General features: G+C 38.5%; 2 protein-coding genes across 5 annotated transcripts in view; both read left to right on the top strand.

Moving 5' to 3' along the window:
- myo10l3 (myosin X, like 3) overlaps nucleotides 1-16,663 on the top strand; it is a 69,957-nt gene extending 53,294 nt beyond the window's left edge. For 2 of the 3 annotated variants that reach the window (XM_028023022.1, XM_028023020.1), the window contains exons 23-41: nucleotides 2,726-3,112; nucleotides 3,192-3,219; nucleotides 3,311-4,141; nucleotides 6,155-6,278; nucleotides 6,462-6,705; nucleotides 7,451-7,546; nucleotides 7,734-7,827; nucleotides 8,126-8,181; nucleotides 9,275-9,417; nucleotides 9,538-9,732; nucleotides 9,835-9,992; nucleotides 11,491-11,614; nucleotides 11,928-12,225; nucleotides 12,308-12,515; nucleotides 13,297-13,433; nucleotides 13,582-13,705; nucleotides 13,804-14,259; nucleotides 14,357-14,548; nucleotides 15,193-16,663. In XM_028023022.1, coding sequence (XP_027878823.1) covers nucleotides 2,726-3,112; nucleotides 3,192-3,219; nucleotides 3,311-4,141; nucleotides 6,155-6,278; nucleotides 6,462-6,705; nucleotides 7,451-7,546; nucleotides 7,734-7,827; nucleotides 8,126-8,181; nucleotides 9,275-9,417; nucleotides 9,538-9,732; nucleotides 9,835-9,992; nucleotides 11,491-11,614; nucleotides 11,928-12,225; nucleotides 12,308-12,515; nucleotides 13,297-13,433; nucleotides 13,582-13,705; nucleotides 13,804-14,259; nucleotides 14,357-14,548; nucleotides 15,193-15,297 — 4,000 coding nt within the window. In that variant the 3' untranslated portion in view covers nucleotides 15,298-16,663. The remainder of the gene's footprint in view (nucleotides 1-2,725; nucleotides 3,113-3,191; nucleotides 3,220-3,310; nucleotides 4,142-6,154; nucleotides 6,279-6,461; nucleotides 6,706-7,450; nucleotides 7,547-7,733; nucleotides 7,828-8,125; nucleotides 8,182-9,274; nucleotides 9,418-9,537; nucleotides 9,733-9,834; nucleotides 9,993-11,490; nucleotides 11,615-11,927; nucleotides 12,226-12,307; nucleotides 12,516-13,296; nucleotides 13,434-13,581; nucleotides 13,706-13,803; nucleotides 14,260-14,356; nucleotides 14,549-15,192) is intronic. The other variant, XM_028023021.1, reaches the window with a different exon arrangement.
- Nucleotides 16,664-18,125: 1,462 nt separating this feature from the next.
- Nucleotides 18,126-22,887, top strand: pttg1ipb (PTTG1 interacting protein b). Of its 2 annotated transcripts, none has more exons than XR_003596378.1 (7): nucleotides 18,126-18,342; nucleotides 18,635-18,690; nucleotides 19,251-19,359; nucleotides 20,365-20,467; nucleotides 21,642-21,722; nucleotides 21,947-21,993; nucleotides 22,356-22,887. XR_003596378.1 is itself a non-coding variant. In XM_028024402.1 (7 exons), the coding sequence occupies exons 1-7, from the start codon at nucleotides 18,141-18,143 to the stop codon at nucleotides 22,397-22,399; spliced, it is 627 nt and encodes a 208-aa protein (XP_027880203.1). In that variant the 5' UTR covers nucleotides 18,126-18,140; the 3' UTR covers nucleotides 22,400-22,887. The 2 variants fall into 2 exon arrangements, 1 of the variants encoding a protein (XP_027880203.1); XM_028024402.1 differs by having other exon boundaries at nucleotides 21,642-21,707.
- Nucleotides 22,888-24,700: the final 1,813 nt, after the last annotated feature.

Raw genomic sequence — 24,700 nt, 5'->3', positions numbered from 1 at the left:
TTTCTGAGCTATTTGTCAAAGAATGGATAAAAGGACCAAACTTCTGCATAAATGCACAGTAACCATCTATCCAATCTATCTATAGTAACCAGTAACCATCTATCTATCCAAAGTTTGGATGAAATATTTGGTACCCTATGATATTTCTAGTTCCAGTTATGAAAATTCTGCATGTGAATGAAATATTTGGCTTGTTGGATGGACTTTTTTTGGTCTTGTTTCCCATGATAGATGCATTTTTCAGGGGCTGAGATGCTATTTCATCTCAGCCTTTAGCAGAAAGTGATGAGACTTTCTGATAATGCGAACAAAGGAAGCAACCAGGAAATTGTAGGAGTATGATGATTAATATCAGCTTAGTAATATTCAGCAATGGTATCACAATTATATGTTTTCTTCATTTTGTGCAGCTCTGGAGTTTTGGAATTTAATTAATTTTTTTTTTTATTAGGATGGTGCACATTAATCAACATCACCACAATTTATGGCAGGATCGCCATCTAGGAATTAGCACAATAGCTAAATTACATTCTCTGTCCAAGACAAGTAAGGGAAAAAACTAAATACCTCACATACATATAGTTATATTAAAAAAAGTTTTAAAAAATAATAATAACATCAACAAAAGAAAACATTTACACAAGAAATAACTAGCCAACAGACAAACAGTATAAAGACAAGTATAAGCAGTGGAAGACATTATGAATGGATACATAACTGACTTGCTTTCAACTGATGCTTGGATATCTTTTTAAAAGTTATGTAGTTTTCACTGGTAAAAATAAGTGCAACTGACAACCTGACCTACTTTCTGATTTATTATCTGATCACTTTGGAGAAAGAAGTACTATAACCTATAACTTAACACTATACAACAATGTGAATTTATTGACCCACCAGTATTCATGCACTGTACAGAATGGAGGTGCAGCAGAAGTGACATGTATATTTTATAGACTTGATGTATCATACTTTTTGCATACCCAGAGAACTTGCATTTTTCAATATGTTAACCTCCATGGTAAAAGAGGAAAAGTGTGATGACAGCTTAAATGCTGTAAAACCTCTTAGTTCTTCAACAAACTCTCAGATTTCTTTAGCTCACATCAACATATTTATAAATTCCTCTAGTCTTTAGAATTTTATAATGGATTTTAACATGGTGAAAATCAAAGGGAAACAGAAATGCTTTTTGAGCAGAAACTGAAAAGAATCTAACCAAAACTTGACTAATTGCATAGCCCGACTCTCTTCTATTCACAATGCTTGTTAAACATCTGCATATGCAGACGCCCCTTAGGCATTTAATCTAACTGTACTCCACCTGCATGCAGACATATATAAGGTTACATACAGTACTGCGAAAAGCTCTGCTGGGAGAATATAATGGGGCTGATGACTGCATTCAGGTTATGGGTTTCCTTCCTCTCTGACTTGTTCTTGCTGAAGCCAGAGCCTTGGGAAGTTCCCTAAAGACACAAGTACAGGCTTTGTGTTATTACACGTAACATTATATCAGTACAGAGGCCATCCTGACACCAGAGGAAGCACATGCTGTGATAAAAGTGGACGATAGGTCAGACTGGGGGTCACAGAGTCAGAGCAGAGTGCGTGTGTGGTCCCCAGAAAGTTATGTGCTGTTTGGACGTGTCCATGTTTATATGCATCTAATGCACGTGTGCTGTGTGTGGGTGTTGGGGCTGAGTCACAATGCTAAACACAACGGTCCACAGAGGATTGGCACAGCCATACAGGCCTTTTTCTTTCCAGGGAGTTTATTTAAACAGAGAAGCAGAAATAAAGATGCACCAATCAGAATTGTGTGTTTTTGTACAGCTTTGACCTGCCAAAACAGATTTTTTTTTTATCCTAAAACCTGTTCCTTTTAAAGAACAATAAAACAGGAAGTTTCAAAAACAGCCTTTAAGCTATTTATACACTAGCCGTCCTTCTGTGAGGGGTCATTAATTAGTTGTAATAGGAGCAGAGGTGACGTCATGCACACGTGAGTGCCGTTGCTGTAAAAATGGAAAACAAATTATTAGCATCTTTAGCATGTTATGATAGCATTTAGTTCTACTTGGAGGTTTGAGCTCCTTGAACAAAGGCTTCAGACTTGACTGAGAAACATGGTCCAGGAATTGAGTTGTTAATGACGTCATTGATCAAGACAAACTAAAAAACCCCTTTGTTTGATACATTCAGTACATTTATATTTCAAATCAGACAAATATCACACTTTATGACGTTCCAGAAAAATACAAATCAACACAGTTTATATACATGCTTCAAAAAGTTAAAAAAAAAAAAAGGTACGTGCTTATTTATTAAATTAAGGGCAAATGGTATCAGAATTGAATTCTGCTTGCATAAATGCAGCATTATTAGCAAACTAGTTGAGAAAGTGTTTGCTTAAGTCAATAGAGACTTGAGACTTGATGTGTACTTGTCTTCTTGAAACTTGACTTGGACTTGTCTGTCAGAGATGTTAGATGTAACTTACCTTAACTCTGACATTTTCAAAAGGCTGCCAGCACTTTCAAAGCACGCAAAAACTGAAATATTGTCAAACTTAAACAGAGTTACTTTCAGTTACTCAATTCAGCCTTTATGTTTGCTGAAAGTACTGCTCTTTTGTAGCTAGACAGAATAACAGAAATGTATTGTTTGAGGTCAACATCAGTTCTTTTGGACTTTTTTTTAAAATATATATATCTGTTTATAGGAAACAATACAAGAGGGTCCTGTACAGCGTTGTTACCATCCAGAAGAACTACCGTGCTCACTTTTGGAGACGCGCTTTCCTGCGCCTGCGCTTGGCTGCCGTTGTCCTGCAAAAACACCGCAGGGGACAACTCGCTCGGTCCGTCTGCCACAAACTTAGGGAGGAAAAGCGGAGGCGGGAGGAAGAGGAGAAGAAAAGGAGAGAAGAGGAAGAGGAGAGGAGGCGTTTAGAGGAGGAGAGGAAAAGGATGGAGGAGGAAGAGAGACAGAAAGAAGAGGAGAGACGAAAGGAGGAAGAGGAGAGCAAAAGGAGGGCAGAGGAGGAGGAGCAGAGACTGATGAAGGAGAAAGAACAGCAGAAATTGGCAGCTAAAGGGGATACAACAAGGTAGAATGTAGTTTTTGTGTTTGTTGTGTAACTTTGTTTACTTTATGCTCTAATTATAATATCAATATTTTTTCTGTAGGAACTCCCTGAACGGTGCTTGCCCTAAGGTAACTCAATTTCATCTTCTGCTTCTAAAATAATAACTAAACATGATGTGTGAGCACATGTTTGAATTTTCTGAACCATTCTGGTCAACAGCAGGATCTCACCCAGACTCCGTCCTACAACCACACCTCTGAGGAGGAGAGCCGCCAGATGGAGGAGATCCTGCGTCTTGAGAGGGAGATCGAGCGTCTGCAGAAGCAGCAGGAGGATGGCGTGTCGCTCCTCGGGGACGTTTCCCACGAGGAACTGCGTCAGATGAGGGACGCTGAGATCTACAGGCTGGAGAAGGAGGCGTCTCGCGTGGCAACAGAGTTCCTGGAGCTGCTGGACTTTGGAGGGCTAGAGCCATCGCTCTCAAGTGAGGAAAATCTCCACGAAGTGAATGAATCGGCAGCTCCTTTGGCTGAGGAGGAAGTGGACGAGGGTTTCCCCACGGAGGACGAATGTGTTCCTTTGCCGGACTTTCCTCCCCCAGCTGCAGTTCCTCTTGATACGGACGTGTTTCAGAGTATTCCTCCTCCTCCCCCTGCCTTTGCAGAAGGACTCATGGTGTCCTCATCCTCAGGTCCTCACTCTGCACCAGAAAAACTCCCCCCTACCCCCTCTAATGGACTTAATCATACCCCCATTGTTACAGTCTCACAAACCCGTCCCCCTCCTCCTTGTCCTCTTATAGTGACTAATGGAGAAAAGCAGCCATGCCAGAGAACTACCAGGAATTTGGATTTTGTGCCTTTGAACAATGTGCCATCGCAGTCAAACCTGCCAGACGCAGAGTCAGACTATGATCAGGAGGAGTTTGAGGAGGTCCACGGGAGCTCAGGTGCTAGTATCAACGATGGCCATATCACCGACGAGGAGGTGTTACGAGAATCCTCCTGCACCCAAAACAGTCTGGATTCTTTCAGAGGCAGCTCAGACTCAGTAAGTTCTGCTTCTGCTGAATATTTATCTATCAAACCTTTCTTGCCACATTGTACCCCCACACCTCTGTGTATTTAATTTTATGTGATAGACCAACAACCTGGAGTAGGATTGTTGTCCATCTAAAAGGTGAACCTCTGTCACGGACTTTTGTAGCCTCTCAACTATGGCTGGAAAATAAATAAATAACAATAGTGATAGGCACGTGACCAATATTAATAAATTATATGTTCTATACAATGCTGAATAGTCTCACTAAACTCTGATCCAGCATTCTGGTGGCTGTAGGCAGAGGAAAGGCTTTAGCTACTCCAACAGCAGGCTTAAACGTTTGGTGGCATCAACTAATTCACTCACTCTTTGGTTACCTAGCAACAAACTGTTGCTAGGTAACAGTTTGTGACTTGTACAGCAGCAGTTTCAGGTTTCTCCACCGTGCCTCATAACTGCTTAACAATAAAAACAGTGGCATGGAGTGGAAGAAGAAAATGAGTACAACAGCTTGAGGGGAAATGGTGGATAAAAAGGTCACTTTGTTAGCTTGGCCGTATTTTCTGTATTTAAAGGAAGAAAATGAATCAATAATTATCTATATCGACTGATATGAAACGTTATATTGTGATACATTTCACTAAATTATCCAGCCCCACTCTCAACAGGTTTGCTCTGTTTTTCACTCCATCCATCCTCCCATCAACTTTCACCAGCTTCCCTTATATTTCCACATCATAATTCTGCCACTACCAGGTTTCCTTCTGGGATATGCAGTGTAGGTTTTCCCCCCAATGTAGGCTTAAAGGTTCAGTTCTGGTTTCCTCAGATTAGCCTACCTCGATCTTCATGTTTGCTGTGTTTCCTTCATGACTTGTAGCAAACTTTAAACAGGACTTCTTATGGATTGTCTTCCTCCCTCACCTGAAGGCTAGATTTGTGGTGTGTGCAACTAAAAGTTATCCTAGCTTGAGATTCTCCCACCTCAACTATGGAAGCTCCTCCAGACTGACCATCGGCTTATTGGATGCTTCTCTTCGCCTGACATTTTAAGTTGTTTGGAGATGTGCCATATGGTCACCATTTTGAGATGTGTTTTTGATCAGGGCTATGTGAGCTGTTCAAAGGTTTTGATATTGGGTAATAACCAAACCCTGCTTCTAGCTTCTTTACAGCTTTAGCCCTGATGTGCCTGATGTGTTCCTTGGATATTATTTGGTAGCATGAGAGAAGAAAATGCTTTAAACAGTTATACTCTACATTGTTCTGGTCAAATACATAAAATCAGAATAAAATACATAAAAGTTTGTAGTTCTGACGTGACCGAATGTGTTCAAGAGATTTGAAAACTCTTGTAAGTCACTATGTTGTAATCCAAATCACAGAAAGTAACATCTGAAGCAAGTAGACATAAAAATCCAAAAGAGCAAAATCCTTTGTGAGAAAACTCAAAATATGCATTATTAAAGTTGAACCTAAACAAGAGCTCACTGAGGTTGCTCTTACATGCACTAAAACACCAAGAATGTCTGGTGTTTATTATTTTGCTTTAACATATGACTTCTCCACACATGATCCTTTGCTGTGTTGCCTGCTGCTGTCACCACAAGGCCCAGCTCACATGGAAACAACAATGAAGCTGAGTTGAAATCATTTGTTTTGGCTCCGCAGATGTGGCTGCATTTGAGCCTAAATGCAAGGTACTGCAGGCTTAGCAGAGCCTTCAGTCTGAACTTTGTGGCATCAGCAGAATGTCAGAGGAAAAGAAAAATGTTGTATGTGTTGGCATGCAGAAACGTGCATCTGTGTCGGTGTGAAGGGATGGCTTTTAAAGATTTCTGTAAGCGAGTTCAGACAGAATGTCAGAAGTGAAATTACAGAATTGTGCAGATCTAAAGGAAGTGGTCATTAATTATATTTGCAGCTCAAGGATTTTTTACCTTATGCATGTTGAGCAAAGCATTTCTGTGAATTTCACATCCACCCAGAGTGAAGCAACATCACAGTGCTGCTGTGTTTCAGTTCATTGACAGTGACGAGGAGAATGACGGCTACGTGGACACAGATGAGGAGATTTCTAATGGGAGAGTGAGTTTGCTGAATGGCAGTGGGCCTCCATATTTCCATGGCTACCTCTACATGAAGGGTGAGTACCGAGCCACTGCGCATGAGGCATGCAAACGATTAATGCACAGCTAAGCACAGCTTCAATATGTCGACATTGGGTCTTTCAGACTGGTACATATCCTTGCATTTTAGTCACTGGAAGCAACATTGTTTTAAGTGCAATATCTCGTCACATTTTAAAATTATACAATAAACATTTCAGGTGGACTCATGATCCCATGGCGTCGCCGCTGGTGTGTCCTCAAAGACGAGACCTTCATGTGGTTCCGGGCCAAACAAGATTCCCTCAAATCTGGCTGGCTTTACAAAAAAGGCGGAGGGATGTCCACTTTGTCTCGGCGCAACTGGAAGATGCGATGGTTTGTCCTGCGTGAGGCAAAACTCATGTACTTCGAGAACGACAGCGAAGAGAAGCTGAAAGGAACGATAGACATCCGTGCAGCCAAGTAAGAAACCTTAAATAAATGTCATACAGTGTCAAGTATTTTAAAGTAGTTTTATTTCCATCTTGTCACAATACAACCACATATATTAACATTTTCAAGTGGAAAGAAGATGATAAACGGGCCTCAAAATCACTTACAAGTCTGAAAAATGCATTGTGCTTTTACATTCAGACCCCCTAATATCCTAATACCTTTAGATAAATTCAAATGCATCAAATTCCCTTCAGAAAACAACCTTGTAGGAAACAATCTGTAAAAATGACAACTGTCGTTATTTTTTCAAAAAATCTGCCCTCGAGTTGTAGTAAACTACAAGCCATCTCAGTGGAAACATTAAACATGTGGGAGGAGGTGTCTCAGTCAGATAAAACCAAAACTGAACTTTTTTGGACTAAAATCCCAAAAAACTAACACTGCACAGGACCCTGGCCTCAACACACCATGATGGCCATAAAATTAAAATGCGGTGGCAGCAGCATCATTCTGTTGGGATATTGACTCTATAAAGCATTAGCTAAAGGAAGCTGAATTCAAACACTGATTTTTATTTATTTTGAAACTTCTTTGACCATCATTGCTTGCTGCTTTAAGTTGGTTTGTTGCATAAAATCCCAATTTGATTCATTGAAATTTGTGTCCATAGCAGGACAAATGTTAAAAGGTTTAAAGGGTATAAATAATTTTTGCAAGGTACTGTAGTAATCATGTTATCATTGTCAAAAATTACTCTGCGTGTCTTTTAAAGGGAGATTGTGGACAACCATGAGAAGGAAAATGCTCTGAATATTGTCACGGAGGAGAGGACTTATCAGATCTATGCCGAGTCCCCCGAAGATGCCAGGTAAATTATATTCCCATTATTTCCATTCATCTTGCTCTCTGCCAAGTGCTGCTTTTTTTAATTGTCTCAACCTACAAGTATAGAAATGAAGTTCCCCCTTGTGGTTGCCCGATGGAAGTTCACCGTTTAATTTGCAATTATGTGTTTGCTGACTTTGTGCTTTCTGAACTCCCTCTGACCCACTCAGTGGTTGGTTCAATGTGCTGAGTCGGGTCCACAGCGCCAGCCCGGAGCAGCTCCTGGAGATGCACCACGAACAGGCCAACCCAAAGAATGCTGTGGTGAGTGCCTCGGCTCCAGCCTCAGTTATTATTTTTTTTATTTATTGTACAATGAGAAGTGAATAAACATGTAACTGATTCCACTAAAGTCTGAAGGTCCAGTCCAGTTTTGAGGTTAAATTATAACTTTGGTTTTACTTGAAGAATTTGAAACTGAAGCTCTCTGATCCATAGCAAGGTTAATTTATCTGACCTACAACTTCTCTTTTGCAGCCATTAACAGGACCCGATGTCTACAGAAAATATTTTGGATTTAAAAAGCAAAGCTTTTCATTCACACCACCTTTTTTCTTCCTAGGGTACATTAGATGTGGGTTTGATTGATTCTGTTTGTGCATCAGACAACCCAGACAGGTGAGTTTCTTAATGTTATTTCACCTATTAGGATCTTTAAACATCTTTAAGTTCTTTGTGAGTTGCTTCTATGCAATCAGACTGTCTTTAAACATTTAATTTGGTCTTGATCAACAGTTTTGATTTGGCTTTTGACTGCTCTCTCTCCCTTTTTATCATGTTCTGGTATCTCTCTATGATTGCAATGTGGTTGGCTGACCCATTGCAAAAGAAGAAAGTATACAAAGAGAAGGCAAAGGAACAATTATAGTGGATAAACAGTCTCTGAAAGCAAGGCTGTCTTCATCTGGACTATTTTTTTTTAAAGATGCCATTCCTTTATGGAAAGGCATTTGCCAAGGACTCATTAGAATCCATGCCACTTTTGTGCAGCACGCATTACATTTTAATTAATGTTATTTTGTACCTTTGTCCACTCAATTTCCAATTTTGTTTACAAGTCTGCAACACTTACCTATTTTATTGACAGAACAAATATTTTATTGAAGTGAGTGTTACTGCACTAAAAGTTAAATTTTCTGATAGTCTCCTAATTAAGGAAAATGTATCTGAATACAGACAAACAGGATGCTGAAACCGATTCAGTGACATTATTGTCAAGGGTCGCTAGCTAGGGATAATCCAGACAGATCAACAAACCAGCATTTATGACATGGTATTCCAAAAAATATGCTCAAAATAGGTCTGTGATCTTTAAAAAACTGGCCATTTAAAATGTGGTTGCATTATTTGCTGGTGTTGCGACAATATGTCAATGTGAACAGACCAACAACAGACATCACAATCTTTGTTTGGTCTGGCACCCTAAGACCAATCATTTAAAAATGCCTTCATCTAAAACAAAACAAATTGCCTGAAAGCAAGATATTTTTATGCCCAAATAATTTATAGGTAACACAATTTCTCCAAGTAAATTCACAGCAACTTGATAAAAAGCCAAAATCCCCCAAAAAGTGTAAAAAGCTTTTTTATGAGACCAATTTCAAATATCTGGAGGTCTGGCTGCTTGGAAGGAGAATATGCAAATCTAAGATGTGGTTTAACACTTTTTTTTTTAAAGAACATTTTTCAAAGTGATATTTTCTCTCTCTAGACCAAACTCCTTTGTGATCATCACGGCCAACAGAGTCATCCACTGCAACACAGACACGCCTGAAGAGATGCACCACTGGATTGGTCTGCTGCAAAAATCTAAGGGAGATACAAAAGTCGATGGGCAGGAGTTCCTAGTCAGAGGTCAGCCTGGATCTGGATTCATATGCATGTGTAGTGATAGATTTTCATACAGAAGATTAAATTTAAGTAATCAATATTCTAAGTAGCAATCCAGGACAACATGTTGGTTTTAATTCTCAGGCTGGCTGCATAAAGAAATGAAGTCAGGAGCAAAGAGTACCTCTCTGAAGCTGAAGAAGCGCTGGTTTGTTCTCACCACAAACTCCCTTGACTATTACAAGTCATCAGAGCGCAACACAACTAAACTGGGAACACTGGTCTTGAACAGCCTCTGTTCTGTGGTGCAACCAGATGAGAAAGTCTTCAAGGACTCTGGTAGGTTTAACATCAGTTAGCACCATCATTTCTGACCTTTTTTTGCATATATTGACATCACTCACACATATATCCCGTGTCTCTTTTCTCCACTCCTCCCAGGTTACTGGAATATCATTGTTTATGGGCGTAAACACTCTTACCGACTTTATACTAAAATGCTGAATGAAGCCATGCGGTGGGCAAACGCCATACAGGGAGTGATAGATAACAAAGTTCCCATCGAAACACCAACTCAGCAACTCATCAGGGACATCAAGGTGATAAACTTTTTAGTTTGACTTTTTGTTGTGATGCAGCCCTGATTCACTGATAACTGACGACTTTAAGGATTGATGATTTATCTCAGAACTGACCATTTCAAATATTTCAGTAAAATGACAAACATTCTTTCTAGCTTAGCAAACCTTTGGCAGGGACACACACGGTTGCAAAGTGAGGTACTTGAACTGTGTGCTGTGCTGTTCATGTGGTTTTGCTTTTCCAGAACATCACCACTTTCTCCCTACCATACATTCAGACTTTGTGACATTAAACTCTGTAATCATTCTTTCAGTTCTATCTTAGCATAAATTTATTTGTATTAGGCCTAATTTATACAAGATTGAGACCATATTTTCAATACTTAAGATTACTTTGAACTTGGAAGGTCTCCATAGGTTCTTGGTGAAGTCTTCTTGTTCTTATTACGAATGCAGTTCACTCTCCTTTCTGTGTGCTAGCATTTGGTTTGTTTTGAGCATGCACAAATCTCCCATGCAGAGGTTGTATTGGTTTGTTATGGGAGCAGCAGCATCTCAGGGTAGTGTGTGTGTGTTTGGGGGGCAGGGGGGTGATATAGTGGCAGCAATTATCTGGTGTGGATTAATTATCAGAAAATTTAAAGCAGGCCTCACTCCAAGGCTACAACCTCATCACACCCACACTGGGCTGGAGGTACTCCACGGAAATTAATGTAACACTCTTGGCACCGTGGCTGCTATGTACTGCAGTGTGTAATGTCATCAGCAACAAATGCTGCTCTACACTTGAACTCCTTGTACATCATAGAAATTGGTATGCACTGGCCTCGTCCAGTGCGCATATATTCAAACTGTCCAGATTTGGCTGTGCTGGTTGCTGGGAAACTGAATACAGTGTTTTCGGGGTGACTTCAAATGAAAAACAGTTTTCATGCTTTCAAAGTTATAACATTATTTTCATTATTAGCCATAAAAAGCGATGAAAAGATAGGAGGAAAACGTTAAGTCACAAGGTTTTATGATATAATTTTGCAATAGTCAAACAATGACTTATAGTTCAACTTCATTCTATTTTGCCTTGATTTATGTTTGGCTTACTATAATCAGTGACAAATACAAAGACGTTTTATTTTTTATCATCTGCATGAGTCTTCCAGATAGCATGGTGGTTAAAATTATTGCATAATCTTCAGCAAGAATGAAACATGAGTGCAGAAAACCGTAAAAGAAAGGTCAATGTATCAGATGGCAGAAGTGTTGAGAAACATCCTCATTCAGATACGATCCCTCAGCTGTGTCATTGTGGTAGGATGAGTATCACAGGGAATTTATTTGGCAGTTGCTAAGAACATAGTAGCCTTATGAAATGCCCTCACAATGAAATACAATTTTTATTCATTCCAGCTGTGTTTGAGAAATCCTGAAGACTTTAGAGCAATCTTAATTTGGTGAGAAGCATTCTTTGTGAGTCAGTTAATAAGGCAGAAAATAACAAATTTGTGATTTGTTGTTACAGGAGAGTAGTTTAAATGTGGAGGCTGTGGAGCAGACGTACTGGCGGAACCCCATCCTGAGATATACCCAGCATCCTTTGCACTCCCCCCTTCTACCTCTACCTTATGGAGATGTCAGCGTCCACTGTGAGTGTTCATTCATGCAGTTTTCAAAGTTGTTTTTTACTTTTTTTATTTGTATTGGCCAATTGTGCACTCAGAAAAATCTTTTTAAGAACATTATAGAGGGCATCCAAAGATTAGTGTCAGCTATAAGATGATCCACCTGATGTAATCATTTTTATGTCATAAGTTTTCTGTTTTTCTTTCTGCATTCTGTCCTGTTAACTAGTCTTTTTAGTATATTTTTATGGTTTAGTTTGAAGTATTCAATGAGTGTGATTAAAAGAAAATTATTTTCTCTGGCTAAGCAAACTGTTCTCCCCTCTGTGTCTCTTAGTGCAAAAGGAAAAAGGTTACACGAGCCTGCAGGACGAAGCCGTGAAGATTTTTAACTCACTGCAGGAGATGGAGGCCGTGTCAGACCCGGTGCCAATCATTCAGGGAATCCTGCAAACCTGCCAAGACTTGAGGCCGTTACGAGATGAAGTTTACTGTCAGCTGATCAAACAGACCAATCACGTCCCGCACCCCAACAGTCCCGCCAACCGAGCCCACTGGCATCTCCTGACCTGCATGAGCTGCACCTTCCTGCCCAGCCGAGGAATCTTGCGCTACCTCAAGTTTCACCTGAAAAGGTGAAGCTCTGCTTGGACTAAGCAATGAAAAGTTTGAGTTGTGGTCTGAACGTTTGTTTTTGCACCTCTGCATTTTCTTCAGGATTAAGGAGTTGTTTCCTGGGACAGAAATTGAAATGTTTGCCCATTTTATCGGGGAGTCTCTGAAGAAGACAAAGGCGAGAGAGTTTGTTCCATCCCAGGAGGAGATCGTGGCACTTCTTACCAGGCAGGAAATGACCACCACAGTCTACTGCCATGGAGGAGGCTCCTGCAAGATCTCCATCAACTCTCACACCACCGCTGGAGAGGTACGTAGACCACAATCACTGCTCATTGATTAGTTTTCTTTGTGTCGAAACAAATCCCACTTTAAAAAGTCATTTTTAGAAGATTGTTAATACATAACACAGCTGGGCAGTACTTAATCTTCTCCTGAAACTCAGTGCACAAGGTTGGAACGTACAATTGAGGAATTCTTGACCACTCCTCTTTTTATTATGTCTGTAGTGTCCAGACTCCTAGGTTCTCTTTTCATTTTCTCTCTCAAGCTCTGCCCAAAGGTTTCTAAAAGGATAAGGTCTGGGGACTGAGGAGGAGGTTAATTTTGTGTTTGTTAGACTACTCCTGTGTTGATTTAACCATATATTTTGAATCATTATCCTCATAAAAACCCAATGATGAGTTGTGGTTGTTTCCTGCTAGAAGTCACCAGATGTTTATTCACATGTTGCTGGTATTTCACAAAGTCAATAGACTCTATAACACCATCAATCCAAAAATAAAAACTAAACCACATGTCCCCTTTATGGATTATTTTAAGGCCCTGTGTCTCATCATATTTATACACAAGGAAAGTACGATTCTATAGATTACTAAAGTAAAGTTCCTGGACTCTGAACTGCTTAAGTTGAAAAAAATTAATTAATCACCAGCAATTGTGTTACATTTTATATCTTAAAATGTGATTTTTCCTACTTTAAACAAATGTAGTAAATGTAGAAAAAATAATTTGCACATCTTTACAAGTGGTGACACTAAGAGTGAAAGCTGCTTTGTTAAACATATGACTCTATTTCTTCTCTTTGTCAGGTGGTGGAGAAGCTGATCAGAGGTCTGGCTATGGAGGACAGCAGAAACATGTTTGCACTCTTTGAGCACAACAATACTGTGGACAAAGCTGTGGAAAGCAGGGTGCTCGTGGCTGATGTTCTGGCTAAATTTGAAAGGTATGCTTGAACCTTTTTCCCCAGACATTATCTTCAATCAGAGACACAGAAATCGGTGTCCTGGGAATGTCAGTGATATGAAGACGAGGCAATAAAATTGTATAAAACCAGATGTGGGAGTGACAGATTTACGGCTTTCTCTCCCCAGACTGGCTGGCAGTGAGGAAGCTCGGGATGAGGGCCAGTGGAGGCTGTATTTTAAGCTCTACTGTTTCTTGGATGTCGAAAGCATGCCAAAGGAAGGAGTGGAGTTTGCGTTCATGTTTGAGCAGGTTTGTTTTTCTGATTTCAATTAAATTTTAATAAAATTACTAAAAAATAAAAAATACATTCATGTTAATGACAATATGTTTTTCTTTGTTTTTGCCAGGCCCATGAGAGTTTGACTCGTGGCCACTTTCCTGCTCGTGAAGAGACACTGCAACACCTCGCTGCTCTGCGCCTGCAGTTCCTGTTCGGAGACAAAACCCGGATCGCATGGAACCTGGAGAACGTTTACCCTGTGGGTCGCCTGCGCAACCGCATCCTGCAGTTCACCAAGGCGGGTGGAGCCTCCGGGTCGGGCCAGACTCTGGAGCGAAGGAGGACCAGCTTCCTGGACGGCACGCTGCGGCGTGGACTGAAGACGGGCTCCATGAAGAAGCAACGCCTGGAGGAGGAGCAGATGCTGGAGATGTGGATAAAGGAGGAGATGTCTGCCACCAGGGCAAGCATTGTGGAGAAGTGGTCCCACATCAAGGGTCTGGATCAGCACCAGGCCATGCTCAAATACATGAGCATAATAAAGGAATGGCCGGGATATGGATCCACACTGTTTGATGTGGAGGTAATTTTTGATGTACAAGAAAGTAGATGACTTCTGGAAAGATTGGGACAGGTTTATATCAGTCTTTGTGATTCTGCTTATGTTTGGGTCTTCACAGTGTAAAGAAGGAGGATTCCCACATGACCTCTGGTTGAGTGTGAGCGCCGAGAATGTGTCCGTCTACAAGAGAGGCGAGCCAAAGCCTCTGGAGACGTTCCCGTACGAGCACATTGTCTTCTTTGGGGCTCCACAGCCCTGCACCTACAAGATCACTGTGGATGAGAGGGAAATGTTTTTCGAGACACCAGAGGTACGATTTTTATTGGAACTTCTTATTGGCTTGTAGAATCCTTTGTGCCCTAACTTTTTCAAATGTTGTCACATTGCAAACACAAACTTTTCTGTATTGGATTTGATTGATTATTCTAAAAAAAAGTTTAAAATGTTCACATTTATTTTTGAATAAAACCTGAAAAGCGGGACATGGTTTTATATTGTCTTTTGGAGTATGTTCCTGACCTTTCACATAAATTTCTGCTGATTCCTCTTAGAAAATAACTCAAACTCACGTAGTTTGGTTATATCAATCTTTAAACAGTAATTCTTAAGTCTTGCTACAGATTCCCAATTGAGTCCAGGGCCATTTTAACATTATAATATCCTTTGATCTAAATCATTCCCTTGTCGTTCCAGCTATATCTTTACTATTGTCTAATTGCAAGATGAACCTTTGCTCCTTTTGCAGTCACTAATTTGTTTTTCTTCAGAAGTTTCCCATATTTAGTTACATCTTAAAATGTAACTAAATACGGAAATATAATTGATTCCCGTATTTATTTCAAGGGATATAATTGATTTTGCAAGACATTGGACATTCCAGATGCAGTTTTGTTTCTTTATTTTTTAACCATTCATAGCTGTTGACTCCCCTTTAATTTGCTGCATTTCTGCCAGGTCGGAGAGATCACGAAGATCATGAAAGCATACATAAACATGATCGTGAAGAAGCGCTGCAGTGTCAAATCTGTGTCCAGTTATGGAACCAACTGGATCCGGTGATCTACTGGAGACCGACACCATACCCACTCAGCTGCCTAAATGGCACAGAGAAAAGGTCGAGATGAGAGAAGAGGAACCACCTGCGATTTTGCTACAAAGATTTTGAGTTGACATCAACACACTCCATTTAGAAATTCCCCCAATAATACCCAAACATGATACTTCTCCTACCTTTTTGGGCAGAGATTCTGAATGTTTATCCCGATGGACCTTCAAGATCTTCCATGTAATCTCCAAAGAGTTACACTGGTCATTTCACTTTTTTTTATTTTTTAAACTGAAATCAGGCATATTCGTCATGGATTTTATTTAAACATTTTGAACTCTTTGAGTATAATTTGAAACACCTCCACATCTAAATTACCAAATCAAAACATTTCACACAACTTATGTGGCATATGCACACTGACAGAGTTAGCACCTTTATTTATTAGATTGGTGTTTTATTTTTCAAGAGTTCTTGGCCCCTTTTCTAATGAATGTTCTCCAGAATGGAGATCCCCTCAGGGTATTTATTAAGTCCCCTCATTCTGCCTTACTTAACAGCATAAATGTGGCCTTGCAGAAGCAAAATATAAACTGGTTTGTGATTATTTACACATGTGAGGCAAAACCAATATGCTAACAGGTTAAAAAAGAACTAAAACTGATCAAACATGATGTTAGTAGATACACCAATTAAAAGCCTAAAACCCTTTTGTTCTACCAAGACTGAAAATTACAAAGTAGCATAATATGTGTGCTTCTGTTCCAGAAGAACAAATGTGAGCTGAATGTATGTTTAAAAACAGCCAAAATGTGTGTTATAGAATGAAAGCATGACATTTCATTGCATTTGTGAGCATAGTTTGCTTGTGTGTTTTTGCCTTTTGTCAGCAATCAAGTGAGGGTGTGGTATTTATTTATTGAAAACACTCAATGGATTTGAGAGACAAGAAAGCTAAATGCGCTCGTAATGAATTGTTAGTCTAATTTGTGCTTGTATGGACACGGAAAGTGATGCTGAAATGGACCAGACGAATTGTCTCCATTTTGTTTCTGGGCTTCTCTGACTGTTAAATTTGTATTATTAAGTCAATGCCAACCAATCTGCAGTATAGTTCATGGTTAGAGTAATATAATGTCGACATAATGAGCTTAGTATTTACCTCACATTAGATGACTGTCCTCCATTACACCACGATCATTTTCACCAACAGTGGACACTTTGGTCAGCTGCCGGCAGCCACACCAGAGAGTGAGCCACCTTGCCGTTGATTACGACTGTATTTTTGAGACTTCTGATTGTTTTGATGAGGCAAAAAACCCTGAAAATGTTTTATATAAGAATTTAAAAATGCTTTAATAAATTATTGTATTTGAAATAGTTTTTGTGTTGGTTTCATCCTTTACAATATGATTGAGACGATGTTGGATGTGTCTGAACAGGAAACATCAGAAATGAATAAATTACAGCAAAATACTGAATATTGATTCATCTTTTAGCTTGGAAAACATAAATAACTTTCTTTTTAAACACTTCAAGAAAATATGTTCTGTCTTTAGTGAATGATTTGGAAAATACGAATGTTGTGCTCCAAACCAGCTCTGGTACTGGTCAGTTGTTGGCCACCTCAGTAAAAATTTTCTTGCTCTGCCTCTAGTCCCAAGCAAGTTAAGGACAGGTTGCAACAATAAAAAGAAAACATTTGGATACATGCATATTCAATGTAGTTTATTTATACAGTGCCAAATCACAACGCATGTTATTTAAAAGCACTATACAATAAAAACAAAAAAATCAGTGCAGTTCAATCATACAGGTCCAGTCCATACACTCCAATTGATCCTAGCAACCAAAACCTACAAACAAGTTCAGTTCATAACTAAAATTGGTCAAGAAGTTTTCTATCTAAGGAAACCCGGTAGATTGCATTGAGTCATTGACTCCTCACTCCTTCTGGATGAGCATGTAGCGACTGGACAGTCGATTGCATCGTGCCGTTGACCTTCCCTCACACTGAGAATGCATGTAGCGACAATGGAAAGAAAAAACCCTCTTTCTTGCCACAACCAACTGGACATGTGAGAAGACAGAGCATACACAAAAATGAAAACATAAAAGCACTGATCCAGGAATACTTTCTAAGTTAAAGAAACCATAAGGGGTTAACGGCAGCAAGTTGCTCCTCTGGGAGAGAAACCCAGTTAAACAGATGAGCCAGTAGTTCAATGTTTTAAACACTGATAATTAAGCTGCAGTTAAACTCAGTGCCTCTACAAAAAACATTACAAAATTAGTTGAAACATTCAAATATATTTCTCTAAATGTAAGTAGCTTCTACCTCTTTAGCCATGCTAATATTATTCATGCAAAATCTTGATGAGCCTACAGACAGATATAAAGACAGAATGCCCCTTACAAAAAAATCCCATGAAAATCACATGTGATCACGTGACTTTCACATGTAATTTTCATGGGATTTTTTTTTGTAAGGGTTATGTTATACCATAATCATCTTTAGACAGTTAACTATTTTTACTGAAATTTTACATTATGCTCCAATATTTTGTCTATAAGCAATTAAAACCTGCAAACACAGCAGAATGACTTAATTGGTTTTACAACTGGAATCGTGTGGGTTTTGTCACTACGGTTTACCCGAAATTGGTTCATTATGGTCCCTGTCATTAAAATGGGTAAAGTTCTCATTTTGTGCAATAAAGTTTTTATTAGTTTGAAACCCAGTCAGGAAAATAAACCTAGCGCTAGTTAAAATCCAGACAGTAAGCTTTTTTTTTTTCACCTTATGAAGCATTATTATCTCTCTGCCACTGATTCATGACAGAAGCGTCAGCTGCTCATGACGTCCACCATCGTAAAGCAGACGTCCAGCCTTCACTTTTCACAAACGCCTTTTTTTCCGTCTCCACAGCTTCCCACTGGTGGCACCATGTTCGGGTTTTCCACCTCAACCTCCTCTGCTTTTACTTTATTTTTTAACATCTGTGTCTTTACTGTTTTTGTCGCTGCAGCAGAGGCGCAGACACCGTCCCCGGCTCCGGGTAAGTTTTCTTCAGGCTGTTGTGAATTGTTGTTTTTTTTATGTGCGGTCATTGTGGTCAGGAGGTTGTCACATGACATCAGTAAATTAGATTTATAGTGAGCAAAAACAAAGATCAGCGACGTGGATAATGATTTGGCCCATAAGCTTTCTAAACAGGGCTTTTGTTGCACTCAACAGTGAAACCTCGTGTTTTTCAATCTGAGTTTTAAACTCCAAGTGCCAAGATGGAACACTCACAAACCTCTGTTTTATTGTGCTTCAGTTTTCATACCTCATTTTCTCTGTTTCAGCTCCTTGTAGCCTGAAATCCAACAGTAGTTGTGATGAATGTCTGCAGAATGTGGCAGTAAGTTTTCCACCCCTCAGTTTTTCCACTTTCTTGATGTGTTGCCTTGGTCAGTGCGTTCTTTTGCTATTGTGATTTCTCATCAGAAGTCAGCGATGTTAGATTTGAATTTGTTTGTACTTTTCCCTCTTTTTTTCTTTATAAAATCTTTTTTTTTTTTAATAAAAGATCACCAGCCAAAAATAAGAAAAAAATACATTCGTTACGGATTTTTAAAGATTCCCAGACTTGCGCCTAATTCTGTGCACTGACTGTAGGGGGCGCAGTATCAACGGTACACGTCAAAGGGGTTATCCTTCGTGTTTTTAACCACAAAACAAATATTAATTAACCCAAACGTATGAAATAAACAAATATGTACAAGTTTAATTCGGTTTGACTGAGGTTGAGTTTTTAAAAACAAAATGATTTGAGTTTATTTTTCTGTACCTCTTTGAATAGGGAAAAAATTTGCTTGTATTTAGTTTTATGTGTGTTTTATAACACCAATACCCATTCAAAAATCCATTGAACTCTCATATGTACCAATGAATATCTTTGTGGTTTTTTTGCTGTTGCAGTGTTTGTGGTGCTCTTCCACCCAACAATGCATGGACTACCCAGTGAAGAACATCCTGCCCCCCAGCAGTGTTTGCCCCCTGAATGATGCACGATGGGGGGTGTGTTGGGGTAAGACAGCAACATGGGCTGTGTGTCAGCCTTGTGTATATCTGTTGTGTTTTGACATATATTTTGCGAGTATATGTGATGTTTTTTTAGTTGGAATTATTGAGTAAATATCAGGTATGTGCAGTTTTATTATAGTAATTTTATTTTTATATATGTGTTCATTTTGAAAATTCAAACTCAGGCAAAATTGAAACAAGAAATTACATTAACAAAGAGCATAAAATTAAAAAAAAAAAAGCATCATGTATATCTCAAAAAGGTAAATAAATCGAATTCACCATTTCAAAAAATCAGCAAAGCAAAATCAACCAGTTGCCAACAGTATAGTATTTCTCAAAGGTTAATATTCCATGTTAATAATGTTTAATTTTTATGCAGTTTTTACTGTTTAAATTCTTATTATTTCTATCAGTTTTTTTAGCATCATCTTTGTTTTTGAATGTAAATACAAAAAGTGTCTGCAATTAAATCCTTTAACATTCAACCACTTGTCGAACTTGATCACTTCACAAACCATATTTCATTTTAGATTTAAGTTATTCCCATAAACAATGCATCATATAAAAAAGCAGTTTAGAAGGTATTTCACAAATGTATGTAAAAAGATTAAAGAGAATAATTGGGGTCAATATGTCAGGCATGGATGATCCTGTCTGGGACCCATTTTTAGCCAGGTTACTGACTATATGGGCCCCATGCGTAAATGGAAGCTAGAATTTCAGTCAGCAACCAATTTCCAGAATTGTTTGGCTATTGGTGTAAATCTGAGCCTACCAGACCTTGTCAGCAGTTTTAGAAAAATAAGTTTAAAATGTTGGAACATTGTAAAGAGCTGCTACTATTTTTTCAAACAATTTAAAATCAAACATTTTATCTTTGAGATTAGTGTAGTACAACCTGCTAGTTGATCATAAACCCTCAGGTCAGAGATCACATTGTTACACTGCTGAAAGTTTTTTTTATGGGTGGATTTTATTCATTTCAGTTTTCTTTTAAAATTTACAGTCAACTTCCAGATATTGATCATCACCATGTCAGTACTGGCTGGAGTCATCATCATTGCCATTCTCGTCTGCTGCTTCTGCTGCTGCAAGTGTCAGAGGATTGGGTAAGCTGTGAGTCACATGAAACACACTGGCAGAGGAATCTGGTTTATAACCAAAGGAGGAGGCAGAGTGGTGGTGAGTGGGACACAATGGGTTATTATTCTGTAAGGCTGGGCTGACACCGCTATCTCCAAAGAGCTTTCTCTCACTGTTGCATTTAAGCCTCAGCCTCTTGTAAGAGCTTGGATAATAAAAGAATAACTTCACTCTATTTTGGATATGTGCTTAGTTTTTATTTTCACTTTTTCAATGTCAAAATCAATAAGCCACCTTCTTTTCTGCAGCATTCCTTGATAATTAGTATAATCTTCTCTTTTGTTAGCCAAGAGCACTTATTCAGATGACTCCTCACTAATAAAAGTCTAAAATATGGTGCCTTGAAAAGTATTCAAAACATTTTAACTTTATTACATATTACCACATTGAATAACAAATGTGGGAATTTACACCAAAGCAAAGTAATATATAGATAATTGTAATTTATTTTCACAAATAAAATTTATGTTTGCAGCCTGTTTTATAACCCAACTGCTTTGAACTTCTCCAAAGCTCTGTCGCCGACCTGTCACCTCAGAGGAAAAGGGTTTTTTTTATGCAGCAAGGATATATTAAAAGTGTAAGGGCTGCTCAACAGAGGATACCCAGACCACGTCACATTAACCAAACATATAAAAAATGACATCAATGCTTTGTGTTTTGTCTTTTCGTTCCACAAACAGAGCACTAACCCACAGCTGGAGCTTTCTGCTGTGTTTTATGGTGCTGTTTTGTATTATGTTCTCCAAACCATGAGAATAAATGTTCTGTGACTTTCACAGAACATTTGTATTTATATTGAGATAAATTACACACAGACTGACTCTATTTACTAATTAGAATACTTTGGAAAGCCACTGGTCACATTGGATCTTATTGTGACGGTGTCAGAGTAAGAGAGTCTCAAAGAAATGGAGCCACATGTTCCAGCTTTTTCTTTCAGTCCAATCATTAAGCATTATTTTGTGTGGTCTATTGCTTAAAATCCCATTAATTAAAGTTTTTGGACGTAAGCTGACAAAATATGAACAGGTTCAAAAGACACCGAATCTCATAAGAATTTTACATCTTCTTTAAACCATTTAATACTTTGAACATATAAACAAAGCAGTCATATTTTTTTATTTTTTTATTTTTTAGAAACAAAAGAGAAGATGCGCAGGTGGAGAGACAGACCCGAGCGAGGAAGGCCCGTCAGAAAGCCAGGTGAATGGCTGTTGAGTAGGTGTCTGCTAAGAACCTGATCAATCCCTGTTTTCTAGCTAGATTTTCATGTGGCCAAAATCTAATTTCAAATAATTTTCAACCAATTACATGTTTCTTGTTTCAAATATACTCTACACATTAACTCAGTTGCGTATTAATTTGATGTGAAAATAAACAGATCCAAGCTGTCCGAGTTGTCTGCCGTTCAACAGTTTGTCCTTGATTTTCTCCCCTTTTAGGAAAACAGAGATCCAGCTGAGGCATGATGAAATAAGACAGAAATATGGTGAGACCTACTCTTTTGATGATGGAATTTGGAAATATCAGCTAGGGATTTTAGGATATAGCAAATTGTTAATGTGCTGTTTTTAAAAAAGAAAGAATAGCATAGCAAAATATATTTGATAAGGTAGCTAGAGAAAGTGAAGAATAACAAACGATAATGAAAAGAAGATTACAAAGAAAAATCTATTTTTTTTCAAGTGGTCAATGTTTCCATCTAGTGGATAAAGGCAGAACTACACTTCTCCAGTTACTGAAACTGTTGCTCTTTTGTAAAATCCACATTTGCCATTATTAAACACTAAAAGTAATTAATGCAGTTAGCACAGATTCCTAAATTCAATCTTTGTTCATGTATTTTAATAGGCATAGCGAAGGAAAATCCTTACGCCCGCATGGATGATCATTAGGAGGAATGTCCGTGAAGAGGATCTTTTTGATGCCAATGAAATACAGTCACATGTGTAACTATTGATAAACTGTGATCTTCCAGATTAATTTCAGTGTGACCGAGCTAAAAATAAAAACCTTGTCTTTACTTAACACTTGTTTCACAAACAAAGGCCCCCTAATGTCAGTTTAAAAGGATTGTTCAACTAATATGCTTTTCTGTCCATGTGTAAAACAAGCTGTAAGGCACAGTGTTGTCACCCAAGACAGGCTAAAACATTGATACTGAAGGATTTTACAGATATTGCAGTGTTATAACAGCTATGCTTTCATTCTGCATCAGAACGACTGCGGTCTGATCTAAAGGGCCTCTAACAGGTTTTTATTTTGTCTGATTTCAAACTTTATTAGATTAGTCTTAAAATGTATCAGAGTCTTTTAATGACTTGATTCGTCAGATCTTTGTGCAGGTAATAATAGATTTGAAAATAAAGACAATAAACAATTGTTTGCTCTGCTTTTTTCTACTTATATATTCTATGTTTAAAAAAAGATTATTTTAACCACAAAAAGAATCTTGTGGTTAAATAGTATGTCCATCCACTGAATAGCATGTCCATCCACTGTACAGTATATGCACTTAGTAGTTATTCAGACCTCCTTTCTCACAAATTACTGGATTAATGCAGCGTAGCATGGAGGCGATCAACCTGTTGCACTGCTGAGGTATTAAGGAAGTCCAGGTTTCTTTCATAGCAGCCTGCCTTTGTTGTTGGCTCTGGTTTCTCTCATCCTCTGATATGTCGATACTCCACAGATTTTCTACCTGGCTTAACTGAGATCAAGCACAATGAGGTCATTAAAACATCTATTACTACATTTGGCTGTGTGGATAGGTGTCAAGTCCTATTGAAAAATCAAATCATCATCTCCATAAACTTGTCATCAGAAGGAAGGATGAAATGCTAAAGTTTACTAGTACATGGCTTCACAGACTTTTCCAGCCCTTTTTCAACCCTAATTCCAATCTGAATGCAAATTTTTCAAGTTTGTCCTAAGTTTTGAATTTTGGCCTTACAAAATACCAGAATTTGCACATAACTTTATCATTTTTTTGTCTTTCTGGTGACATCATTGTAAAATATTCAAAATATTGTGCTTACTCAGCATTGCAGTGCAGAGTAATACATTTTACTCTTAAATAATTTCTTGAATGACAAATTTTGACATCCATTTGAATAAAATATATTGAAGAAGTGCTAATACTTTTGCACGAGTACAATTTTTGTGTACACACGCCTAATTATATAGTGGTAGAAAAAAAAGACAAAAATGTAATCATTTTGGAGTGGACATCAGCCATGATGTTGATCCTATTAAAAAAAGAAATGTGAGCAGAGCGAAAAAGTTGTATTCAAGTAAGAAGGCCAACAAACCTGACTCAGCCAGACGCACTAGGGAGAATGAGCCGAGATAAGAAATCCAAATTTGTCAGAGGATACAGATTAAAACTGAGGTCTACTTAATATCCAGGAAATGTGTGTTGTTTTGTAATTTTAAAAAATGCTCCTTGAAAAAGTGGAAACTTAATGTTTCTGGCATTTCGCAAATAGAAACATCCTTGGTAAAGATAACTAACCTAAAACAGACAATGAGAGAAATGGTTTTGTTATTACAGTGTGACTAAACGTTTGGTTTTACCTATATTTTCCTCCAAATAATTTATTTTATTTAAATTACATATTCTTAAGCAAGTATAACATCAAATTAACAGTTGGAGCAGGCTTGCCATACACATTTAAATCAATATTACATATTTGGATTAATGATTCAGTCTCCCTGCTTCTTCTTCTTCTTCTTTCCTTTTTTCATGGCGGTTGCCAAACAACTTATGAGTGCATTACCGCCACCTTCCAGACAGTCTCCCTGCTGCTGGCTGAAGCTAGTTTTATTTCGTTAAGACGGGATACGTCATATCCTACGGTACGGAGCCCTCTAGGGGACATGGGGAATTTATAACCTGCTAACAGGCAGTTAGCCTTAAAAATTCCCCATGTCCCCTAGAGGGCTCCGTAGTGTTCGTAGTCTGAATGGTTTAAAGAGCTGCTTTCAGTGCCGCTCCATCTTAGCCTTAACAGACATAAACATGCAGTAATAAATCGATTTTCAATCAGTGTTTTGCACCAAACAGTTAATAATAATAAACAAGTTTTCACTGAGGCTCTGTAAGAGCCATATGAATGAAATAAGTAATTATTGATATGACAGGAGCAGCGGCTTTGACACTTGTGTGGTGGGTGTGTCGATGTGGGCGTGACGTC

The sequence above is a fragment of the Xiphophorus couchianus genome, chromosome 7 (assembly GCF_001444195.1).
Source record: "Xiphophorus couchianus chromosome 7, X_couchianus-1.0, whole genome shotgun sequence".
NCBI classification, from domain to species: Eukaryota; Metazoa; Chordata; class Actinopteri; order Cyprinodontiformes; family Poeciliidae; genus Xiphophorus; species Xiphophorus couchianus.
Note: the sequence above shows the minus strand (reverse complement) of the source record. Positions and strands in the feature narration are given on the sequence as shown.